At 45.4% G+C, this 12500-nt stretch overlaps 1 protein-coding gene across 10 annotated transcripts in view; it reads left to right on the plus strand.

Annotated features, from left to right (window-relative positions):
* The window catches only part of LOC125291196 (transcription factor COE1-A), a 151436-nt gene that overhangs the window by 122080 nt on the left and 16856 nt on the right, over nucleotides 1–12500 (plus strand). For all 10 annotated transcript variants that reach the window (XM_048237811.1, XM_048237815.1, XM_048237812.1 and 7 more), the window contains exon 11: nucleotides 9505–9593. In XM_048237811.1, coding sequence (XP_048093768.1) covers nucleotides 9505–9593 — 89 coding nt within the window. The remainder of the gene's footprint in view (nucleotides 1–9504; nucleotides 9594–12500) is intronic.

Raw genomic sequence — 12500 nt, forward strand, 5'->3', positions numbered from 1 at the left:
TAGTGGTGCAGGCAGGCGTGGTTGCAGACTTCACCATAGCAGCAGCAGCACTAATCAATGGCTACCTGGAAACAGAGAGGGCTGCATCTGCCGCCATTTAACACCGATACAAACACACACACACACACACTCACACACACAAACACACACACACACACACACACACACACACACACTCTCATGTATGTGCTTGCACATGGACACATACACACACACACACACACACACACACACACACACATACACACACACACAAACACACATACTGTATACACACGATCCGATGGACACACATCGACAGACAGACAGACAGACACATGCACATACTCACACTCACACAGACACACTCACAGACACACTCACAGACACACACGGGGGGAATTCCAGCCCAGCACAGAGCTAACGCTGGCTTCATGCTAAAAAGGAGGGGATTTTGAGCTGATGTGTGAGTTTGGGAGACAGGTGGAGTGTGCCTGGTGGAGGGATGCTGGGGGGTTTCACAGCCCTCTGTGAAGTGAGCCGCCATCACCGCTCTTCTGACAGGGTGTGACTGTGTCTTTTGTGTGTGTGTGTGTGTGTGTGTGTGTGTGTGTGTGTGTGTGTGTGTGTGTGTGTGTGTGTGTGTGTGTGTGACGAAAGGGAGGAGGTGTCGATTGACCCTCTGAAAACACTGAGCAACACCTTCATCTATGTGTGTGTGTGTGTGTGTGTGTGTGTGTGTGTGTGTTTGTTTGTGTGTTTGAAACATTAGCGTAATGTGACAATCAACAAATCAATGGATACGGTAGAGGAGGAGAGTGAACCTGAAGTGTTGCTCATCTGGATCCATGGTGGTTTATGTGTAAACATCCTTATTCTCTAGTAATTAGCATTGACTCCACTGTATCGGTCCCCATTAAAATAGAATAGAATAGAATAGAATAGAATAGAATAGAGATTTATTCTATAAGAGATTCATTACCTAAGGCAACAGAAGTAAGCTTTGAGATTACAGTATATCAGATCTTTGCATTTACTGTAACCAAACTAGATATAGCAAATAACAAAATCAGATGTATCAGTTGTAGCATCTACCTTGAGCTATAACAATAATGGATTTATTAGTTGTCGACTATTATATTGACCGTCAACTATTTAGGTAATCGTCAATCTTTTTTTCATCTTTTTTAAGGAAAAATATAACAAGTCTCAGATTTTCCTCCTTAAACTTAAATGTGTTCGGTTTTACTTACTATATATTTGGTATGTGAACTATTCTCACCATTTTCTGGCATTTTATCAATGAAACAACTACACGATTAATCGATAAAATAGATTAATCAACTATCAAAAATAATCATTAGTTGTAGCCATGCATGTACTACATGCACTTGCACATGTTTTTAGTCCAATCAGCATCCATCTTGCTTTGCCTTCAGGTTTGGACTCCCCCCTCTCCCCACTTGCTATTGTCTCTGTAGGGCTCCATGTTTATGGTGCAATCCTTTACCTACAGGGGCCGAACATGCAGGAGTAATACCCTCTCCATCACATAGTCCTGTGTGAATACAATAACAGCTAGTTTTATAGGGAGGAAAAAATAAGACATAATCATAAAAAATATGTGTTAGGGAGGTGTGTGTGTGTGTGAGTGTGTGTCTGTGTGTATATATATATGACTGTGTGTGTGTGTGTGTGTGGGGAGGGGGGGGTGTTAGACTAGGCATGTTTCCTGTGAATGGGGGCCGGTACAGTGTGACAGGCAGTGATGAATGGGGTCTGGCAGGACTAGAGTCCGGCCCCAGCAGCCATCCCCCCACACACACACACACACTCCCCCGCCGTAAGCTGCCTCGCCTTAACAAGGCCCCGCCGGATCTTCTCACCCACATTTGTTAGCCTGCACATACATGGACACACACACACACATATCATATGCACACACTTTCACACACTGACACACACACATGCACATGTACAGTTACACACATATAGGCTGATGAGGTGTTCTGCACTACAGTGTTACCGTTTTTGAAATATGACCTAGGGAGGGAGAAAGAGAGCGAAAGAGAGAGAGAGCATGCAGAAGAGAGATATTCATCGCTCCAATACCTCAGCTTCAGTTCATCCCTACAGCACACAGGGCCAATAATTGCACTTTAAGCACCCTGCTCTGCATGTGTCTCATGTTTCAGCATATGTCTGCACACTCGTGTGGTCATTTCTCCTCTTTCTCACACATACTGTGAGTGTGTGTGTGTGTGTGGGCGATTTACTACGCGTGGGGCATCTTTTTTTCCCCTTGTACCTGCTGTTTTGTAATCTAGAAAGTCTCCATTTAGCTTGTCACGTCTCCAGCAACAACAGCAGAGAGGCAAGAGGGAGAGGAAAAAGAGAGAGGGGGGAAAAACAGCTGTAGCATGTGTAAGGAGAATGTATAAAAATAAGATTGAATTGTATTGATCCTAAAGTGGTATGGCTTTGGAAAAAATAACTCATCTATAATAAGGGGGAAGAATGAAGCAATAATTCAGAGGTATCGAGCGGCAAGCCGCTGAGCATATCGATTTCCATCCACTGCCATGAGATCACACCTGAGAAACATAGACCCAGAGGGAAGTAGAGAAGGATGGAGAGAGAAGGAGAGAGAGAGAAGGAAAGAGGGAGAGAGGGGGGTGGGTAAGAGAGAGAGAGAGGGAAGAGAATAAAAAGAATGGGAGAGAGAGGGAGTGAAGGGATAGAAAGAGAGAAAGAGAGAGAGAGAGAGAGTGTGTGTGTGTGTGTATGTATGTGTGTGTGTGTGTGTGTGTGTGTGTGTGTGAGTGTGTGTGTGTGTGTGTGTGTGTGGAGAACGATCACTCTACCCCTTTGCTCATTACTGCTGTGGCTCTAGCGCTGTCCGTGTGGGTAAAAGGGGAGTGTGCGCGCGGGCTTGTTAAACAGCGGACCTTGAGACCCATTACTGTGGCGCGCAGGCAGCACTAAACCTGCTGTGAGCCTGCTGATCCCACTCAACACAACCAGCCATCTCAAGTGCCTGATGCACAGCAGTCTGCTTACCGCCAAAGGAACCTCTACGCCACAGATATCTGAGAGCATTTGTAATGTCAGATTTGTATTTTACAATGAAATAGTAATTGTCTTGAAAGTGTTCTCTGTAGAACTGAGATAAACTGAGTGGGATGTATATTTGTGTAGATCTGATGTCTTTTACACTCAGCTCTCTACTGCAACAGGACCAGCGTCGTGTTATTGACAATAGACAGTACAGCACATGTGTTAAATGAATATTTGACCATACTCTCAGGAAAGCGTATGTGTATGGGTCTTCTCTTCTAATATTATGGATTTAGCACACTTTGAGTGTGCCTGTGTGTGTGTGTGTGTGTGTGTGTGTGTGTGTGTGTGTCTCCCTTTTACTCCTGACCCATTTTTAATGGTGTGGTTCATCCTCCCCCAGTCTCCCACTCCCCTCTCTCTCTCTCTCTCTCTCTCTCTTCCGTTCTTACTCACCCCCCTCCTCTCCTCCTCCTCCTCCTCCTCCTCTCTTCTCCTCTCCTCTCCTCTCCTCTCTCAGGTCATTATTGTGAAATATGATGAGGCCGGGATGTGCCCTCATGAAATTTCAATGAGCATTGATCTGTGTGATTGCAAGGAATCCTTCACATTGTGGTCGGAGCAAGGCAGAGAGAAAGTGAGAAAGAGAGAGAGAAAAAGAGAGAGAGAGAAAGAGAGAGAGAAAGAGTGAGAGAAGCCATATGTTCATTTATTTATTGCTGTTTAGTTTTACTCCTCAATTTGATCTTTTTCTTTTTTTTTTCTTTTTTTATTTTCTCCTCATCTGACTTGACTTACTCATTCACCTCAAGTGGGCTGTCGGTCATCGTAGAAAAACCTTCATTAGTGCCCTCGGTCACCACCACAGCTCTTTTTCTGGGCGGCACGCTTGATTCACCAAAACCACGGTGAGCTTGGTGTCTCACCGACCACACCTGGACCAGATCAGGTGTTTTGACGTGGTGCATTGTGAATTCAAAGGCGCTGGGGTTGGTTACTGTTTGCCGCATCCAAATAAACTCAGCGGTTAAATAACAGCCTGCGATGAACATGTGGTTTATGAAAACAAGGCTTTAAGATAGTGTTTAGGAGTCCCTTGGGGTCAGATGGTTTGGGGGAAAAGGGGAAGGTTTGAAAGGGTGTGAAACTGACCGGTGCACCAGTGCAACGGTTACTCACACTTAACACTCCAACATTCTGCTTGGTGGAAATCGGCCGGTATGCTGTACAAGATTCAAAATAACCCCTCGTAACTGCCCGTGTAAAGATAGCATCAGCCAAAACAAAAAAAAAACAAGGCAAAAACACCTCCCTGGAGGACGGCAGGCTATTCTCACTTTTTTCAGTAGCATTTGTGTGAAGATGTGTTTTTTGGTCCCGGGCCCTTCTTTCTGCAATGTCTGGATTTAGAGCTGCTCCAGAGATTTTGGAGAAGAAGTCAAAATAGCCATTGGTTGGGGTGAGACCCCCGCCCCCACACACACACACACACACACACACACACACACACACACACACACACACACACACACACACACACACACACACACACACACATACCATCTTTTGTGTTCTATTCCTGTGTCAAAACCACCTCTGGTGCCTCGGGAGAAATGCACACCGACATCCATCCCCAAAACCTCCAACGCCATGTGGTCCTAATAAGAGGAGCAACAATAAAACAGCTCTTTAAAACCGAATTTGGCCGCTCTATAAATATCCTTGCCTGTGGTTTGGGTTGTTTCACATTTACAGAATATTGTGTTGAGGTACAGTAAAAAAGGGGCACCAAAAAAAGAAACGAAACGAATAGGAGAGAGGGAAAAAGAGAGCTCACTTCCCCATTTATGTGCTGTTCATGTGCTGTCGTTATGGCTCATGGAAGAGGATATATTTGCGAACATGGCCTGTCCTTAAAGTTGGACATGGTTCTGAATTATATTGCCTAACATGGCTTGCCCTTAAACTTGGACAAGAAAATTGTCTGCGGCCACAACGCCATCTTCTCCTGCTGCAGGGATTTAGTTGCAGTGATGCCATTATGCAATGGTCATTTTCTAAGGTGATGCAGAGCATTTAAGTACATTTGTGGCGGTTAGAGTTTAGAGGGGACAAGCGGACATTGTTTTAATGTCGCTATATCCAGTCTTTTCCCTGAATGACTTGCACAGATAAAAGCAGGCGGAGAACACAGCTAAACTACCTGGAAGTGCTGCTATATCTCACATGAAGTGTGTGTGTGTGTGTGTGTGTGTGTGTGTGTGTGTGTGTGTGTGTGTGTGTGTGTGTGTGTGTGTGTGTGTGTGTGTGTGTGTGTGTGTGTGTGTGTGTGTGTGTGTGTGTGTCTGTATGTGTGCTCATTCTGCCAGTTGTGTAAGTGGAGGAAAGGTTAGCTCTTTCCCAAGACAGTGTTGTAACTCAGTATTCATGGTGGTCGGGATGCTTGTCCACCCTCCTGGAGCTTAGAGCTAAATCTAATTTGTGTGTGTGTGTGTGTGTGTGTGAGAGAGAGTATCTGTGGGTGAAAGTCTATGCATTCATATGTGTGAGAGTGCATAGATAGTCCACGTGTGTGTGTGTGTATGTGTGCGCACACATACACACGTGCAAGCATATGCATGCGTACACACATTTGTATATTGGCACTCATGTGTGAGCATGACTATCATGCATCTTCCCGCCCCCTTGTAGTCATGAACCTGTGTGTGTATGTATACATGCGTGGAGATGAGTGAGAGTGTGAGTGCCTTCTAACAGGGCAAATGTACCATTCATCAATGTTTTACGGGGCAATAATAGGCCCTGTTCACAGCCACTCCACCCTGTGAAGATTGCAGGATGCAGATTCCCCCCCTCCCATCCTCAGTAAGTGAATATTACCCGCTGGCCTTGAGGAGAGGGGTAAAAAAAGAGACTGTGTCCAATGCGGAAATCGATTGTGAATATGGAGGGAGAGTAAACAGTCCTTGACAACCACAACCGTGCTGCTCCACGGAGCCTTCTTCCCATTTATCTCCATATTTGCTTTTAACGGGATGGAGGGTGTGGGTGTGCGTGCGTGCGTGCGTGCCTGCGTGCGTGCGTGCGTGCGCGTGTATGTGCGTGTGCGTGCGTGTGTGCGTGTGTGTATGTGTGTGTGTGTGTGTGTGCGTGTGTGTGCGTGTGTGTGTTGTCTATTTCACTGCCGCTACAGGGGCCCCTCACCTCCTCCTGGAGATACGGCCATTTTGAATATGATTTTTGTCATTGTGCTTTGTGTCGTGCTGATTTGGAATGAGGATTTTGTTTGGGGGTTATGAAGAATAGAAAAATCAGATGTTTCCTCCACTGTTTCACAACAAGTCTTGAAGCTTGGCAGCGTTTGTTTCTCTTTTGGATGTCAGGGCTTTTTCGACATCGATAATTATGGATTTGTTATTTCTTAGCGTGTTTATGGTGGTCATGGACATGGTCATTTCGCATTCGGCATTTGCCCTGGGGCGTCTCTATAAGGAGCGCCAAGTGGGACAAAAATCTGAGGGATCTGGGGCAATCCACACCGTAATTTCTACCATTTATCCATACTGAAGTATTTAAATGCTGCACTGGGATTTGGTGTGTGTGTGTGTGAAGATGTGTTGTGATGTATCAATGACATGCTCAATTCTAGCAAAATGTGAGTCCATGTTTGTTTTTCATGTGGAAAAGAGTTTATGTATATTCTAAGTACATGTGACACACAAAACAATGCTCTACAATTACAATGTTCTGAAATTCTACATTCAGTTCTACATAATTTTGTATTAAGATGAGCCACTATTTGGTTTGGATGACAATTGAACCATTGTGAATATTGAATACATTTGGAATCAGAATTTTGCAATAATAGAGCTTTGTTGGAATGGCATTATTATTATTAATAATGATAATAATAATAATAATAATAATAATAATAATAATAATAATAATAATAATAATACATTTTATTTAGAGCGCCTTTCATGTCACCCAAGGTCACTTCACAAAAACAAAAAGGTTGTTAAAATTATAGTCATCTCAAAAAATTCAATAAAAAATAAAAGTAAATAGAGAGAAACTAACGTGACCTGAGGTGTGAAGGATGTGATATCCAGTTCCTCAGTTCTGTCGTTAGTCAGCTGCGGCCCATGTGTCATTTCAACAGGACGGGGAACAGGACTAAAAGAGAACTTAATTAGAGAGCTGTCTATAGTGTCCAAACCAGGCTCCCACAACCGCCACAAGGAAAGCACCTAAAGCTCCTTTCTCTCTCTCCCACCCCCACCTCCCTCACACACACACACACACACACACACACACACACACACACACACACACACACACACACACACACACACACACACACACACACACACACACACACATACACACACACACACACACACACACACACACACACACACACACACACACACACACACACACACACATACACTCCTTTACATGCACACCATCAAAACCACTCTGTTTCTCTCTCTTCCCCTTTCCACACGCTCCCTCCACCACTATGATGTGTTGAACCGAAGCTCATTTTAAGGCCCTGGTGAGTCCATGGGGACAACAGCTCAGAAGAAAGATTTCTCCCCTTGTTTTTTTTTTTTTTTTTTTTTTTTCATCTTTTTTATTTTATGCACATGGTCTCAGCTCTTCTACGGGAGTTGAGTGAGCTAGCTAGCACCGAACAGACCTAGTACTGGAAAAAAGAACGGCCATTGTTTTTCTCTGTCACAATGCTGTCTGTATGGTGCACTAAGGTCCAGGAGGCTAGGACAACAGGGGGCAGAGAGAAGGGAAAGAGAGAGGGAGAGACAGAAGAGAAAAAATGGAGGTAAAGAAAGGTAGACTGTGGAAACAGTTGATAATAATGATTTGTGTGAGGAAAGCAGTTAAGGAGCTAAGCAGAAAAGCTGCCATGGCACCCACTGTGATCATACCTTCTCTTATTACTCATCATGGTATTTTGGAGTTTGAGAGAGAGAACGAGAGAAAGAAGTGCGTAAATGGGGGTTCTTAGTATATTCATTCTTTGTTCTTTATTTCCTCATTTTCGTGTCAATCGAGATGTGAATTTCCTCATTTAGTTTGATGCTTGAGTGGGTTTCAAACCACCTTTGTGTCGTGAATTTTTATTGCCTTGAAGCTTCGAAAAATCTGTTTTCCATTCACAATGATGATGATGCAAGTTGCAGTACCCTGGGGTAAAGAAAGCTGTTTTTTCCACTGTGGTTGTTGTTGTTGGTGGTGGATTGCCAATAGTCTCGCCAGCAAATGCTGGACATCCTTGAGCTAACGTACCCTCAAGGTGCAGAAATTTTGCAAGAAATCATAATTTTCCCATCCCCCATTTCCCATGTCTCTCTCTTTCTCTCTATCTATCTCTCTCTTTCTTGTGTGTGTGTGTGTGTGTGTGTGTGTGTGTGTGTGTGTGTGTGTGTGTTGCTTGCATGTTTGTGTGTGTGTGTGTGTGTGTGTGTGTGTGTGTGTGTGTGTGTGTGGGCATGTTTGTGTGTGTGTGTGTGTGTGTGTGTGTGTATGTGTGTGCATGCGCACACATGCTTGAATGATGTATCTTAACCACTCTTCAGAGATGGACAAGTTTTCTTGTGCGCTCTTTAAAAGCAACACAAATGGATAGGCCGCCATCTTTGAGCCTCCTCGTCCGCTCCTTGCTCACAAACACCCCACCCCACTCCACCCCTCCCCCCTCATCCCACTGACAGGCTTTTACATCAGCTCTTTGACAAGATAAAGGCTTGACGCCGGTAATTGCGACGCTAAATGCGTAAACGTAAATGTCCCCTTTAAAATCCTCCCTAGATTACCATCCCATACCTGCTTTTTAGTCCTCGCCTTCATAAATAAGGGCAATCTAGGCTGCAAGGGAATGCGCTGCCTCTTCCATTAGAACAATTGGAGATTTTTTTTTGCCTCTCTCTGACACTCTCTCACCCTCTCCCACATCACATGTCCTTTGAGATGACATCAGAAAAGCTTTATTGCTCATCCACACATGTGTTTTTGCTTTGCACTGACCTCTGTTTTTTATGCACCTATGAACACCTGTGAGGGGTGTTTGGAACTACACAGTTCCAGTAGGTCTGAAGGATGCCTAGCTGCATGATTAATGCGCTGTGAAACTTGCAGGGATACAGGTGGTTTTTGGAGCGTTGCCAAAAGAGATCTGTTCTAATGTCTGTTGGCTCTAGTCATATTGTTGTCACACAATTGTTTGGGACCTGTCCTGTCGTAGAGGCTCTTATCTCTCTTCTGATAAGTCCCATGTGCTGTCCTCACTGAATTCCTCTCCCTCTGGGAACCCTCTCCCTTTTCTATGAATGTATCAGGTCAGTAATGGATTCTCTGTCTCTCTCTCTCTCTCTCTCTCTCTCTCTCTCTCTCTCTCCTCCCTCCCTCCCTCCCCTCTCTGTGTCTGCCTCTGCCTCTCTCTAGCCCTGAATGAGCCCACCATTGACTACGGTTTCCAGAGACTCCAGAAGGTCATCCCCAGACACCCCGGAGACCCAGAGCGCCTCCCTAAGGTCAGTCCCTCTTCTCTCCTCTTCTCTCTCTCCTCTTCTCTCCTCTCCTCTTCTCTCCTCTCCTCTCCTCTTCTCTCCTCTTCTCTCCTCTCCTCTCCTCTCCTCTCCTCTCCTCTCCTCTTCTCTCCTCTCCTCTCCTCTTCTCTCCTCTCCTCTCCTCTCCTCTCCTCTTCTCTTTTCTTTTTACTTTTGCTTCTCTCTTTCTCTTCTCTTCTCTTCTCCACTCCTCTCTTCTCTTCTCCTGTCTTCTCTCTTATCTTGTCTTTATATGAGCCCAGTTTCTGTGATGTCCAGTGTGTCTGTGTTGATATGATGTCCAGTGTGCCATCTGCTGTACTGTCCTCTGTTCTCAGTCTCCCTTGGCTGTGAGGTTCAGTAGATGGAGCAGAAACAGTAGCTGTCTACTAGATTTGACACTATTTGAATCCTTCTCGTGGTTTAGATTGTTGGGGTAGAAATATCTGACTGAATTCTGATTTTTAGCCAAAATATTCTGTGAGAGTAGTATCTGACTGAATTCCTGATTTTTAGCCAAACTATTCTGTGAGAGTAGATTCATTAAAACCTGAAGACTTTCAAGTGAAATGGATCAACTTTGTTTACTCAGATAGTGAACAGTGGTCATTATAGAACAACACAAGCTGCTTGAGCACCAAAGCCAAACCCAATATCGAAACCAAATTAGATATAGAGGAGTATGACTATGGAATAATATTGCCTGCTCCTCCTGAGTGTCTTGGCACTGTGTCATTGAAGCCAGGTATCAGCTGCCTGGACCAGAGGCAGTCCAAGAGAAATGTTTTCTAGAGATCCATCTCTGATGCCTTGAATTTGGCGTGTGTTTTTAGTTCTCCTCAGCAGCAATTTGTCTTTCACCACCATGTCCCCTGCTGATCTGGACACAAAAGACGAGTGTGTTGCAATTTTTTAAATGTGGTCCAAGCTCACATTCTCCCCAGTAACCCTGCATCTGGCCAAAGATATCTCTTGTGTTTGGTTTTGAATCTCTTTTTAAAAAAACATGGGATGTATGAAACACTCAGGATTGATCCTATTACTGTCTGGAGGAAGGACAATATGAAACCAGGCTTGCAGGCTTAACCCTTTCTCATACAATTTTACAAAAGTGGTCATTCTCATTGAGACACGTGTGGCTGCACCCTGCCCTGATACAATGGGAGGTGACTTGACCCATGTGCTGATTCTCTGGGCAAGCTTCATTCAATCAGGCGAGGCGTGTTGGGTGGGCAGAGTCCTGACCCCAAATGCACTGCAGCTGGTGGGATTACTGTGTGTGTGTGTGTGTGTGTGTGTGTGTGTGTGTGTGTGTGTGTGTGTGTGTGTGTGTGTGTGTGTGTGTGTGTGTGTGTGTGTGTGTGTGTGTGTCAGCTGGTTAATTTTCTCCAAAGCATTTCCAGATATTCCTGATTTGCTGGAGAGTGGTGTCATCCAACTGCACACGGATACATTGTAACACATCAGGGTGTGTATCTTCTGTGATGTCATCGGCAGAGCACTTGGCGCACATGTGCTTATAATCTCTTTTACACAGATGCATATGCGCGCACACACACACACACACACACACACACACACACACACACACACACACACACACACACACACACACACAGGCAAAGGTCTGCTGCACAGCAATTGTGCAGGTGCAGCCAGGCAAAATGTGCATCTAGACAACAATGTGCTCTTACTTAGACTGCCCACTGGGATAGTAGCTAAAGTAGGTGTTGGTTTGTTTGTGTGTGTGTGTGTGTGTGTGTGTGTGTGTGTGTGTGTGTGTGTGTGTATGTCGCATGCTCGTGTTTCGGCTCTCCTTGAGCAGGAAAAAGTGTGGAGTAAATTGATCCTTGGGGAGTAATAAACACACAGCATTTTATCTTGTTTTCGGCGTCCCCCTGGTTCGCTCGGGGTCCAGCGGCTACAACAACACTTAATGGAGTAGGAAAAGCAGGCTAATGAGGCCGGAGCGTGATGCCATCTCTCTCTCTCTCTCTCTCTCTCTCTCTCTCTCTCTCTCTATTCTCTCTCTACCCAGCCCACCGCCACCGACCACACACCCCTCCGCCACCGACCACACACACCACACACAGCGCTCTGACCTTCCGCTCTGACCGCTGTGACTGTGTCTCATACGGCCATGAGTCCTGTCCAGCCAGGTTTAGTGTCAGATTAAAGGCAGACAGAGTTGACACTTGAAAAGGAACAATCAGGGCGCAGACTCATAAAAAAGTTTCTGACATTTAATAAAATCATTCCATCAATCCATCAATCAATCGATCTAACCGTCATTCAGTCAGTCAATAAATCAGTACGGCCTGCTTGCCCAGCTGAATTCCCATAAACAGATGATAAAGGAGTGTGTTGTTTCTGTATAAACTCTGTGTAAATCCAACAGCAACAAATTTGAAAGCTCTCTCACACTCACTACAAAGTCGCTAGTCAAAGTTTCCCCTACTCTTCCAGAGGGCCAGCAGGTTATAGGTTTGAAAGTCCAATAACATTCACACATTCTCCTTTCAAACGTCTTCGTAACTGGCTTCCTCCGTTTCCCAGCACCCCACCTCACCCAGTCAAACACTCCAGAAGGCCACCGTGGCGTCGGAATCCCCCAGTGGACCCTGCCCATTACTCCTCATCACGTTGCCCGACGTGTGAGATCAAATAGACACATCCTGGTGGTTAGAGGAGTCTGTGTGTGTGGCGGTGCGTGGTATGCGCGCGTGTGTGTGTGTGTGTGTGTGTGTGTGCGGTGAAGGAGTGAGTGATTTGAGAGACTTCATCCATCTCCGTCGTGTGCCGTGGCTGTCGGCGTCTCGTCCCGTCTCAGCACAGGCCTGTCCCACGCTGCACCGCACACCGCGCCGTGGCGTACAAGCGGGCCCCGGAGCT

Source organism: Alosa alosa, chromosome 2, assembly GCF_017589495.1.
Source record: "Alosa alosa isolate M-15738 ecotype Scorff River chromosome 2, AALO_Geno_1.1, whole genome shotgun sequence".
Taxonomy (NCBI): Eukaryota; Metazoa; Chordata; class Actinopteri; order Clupeiformes; family Clupeidae; genus Alosa; species Alosa alosa.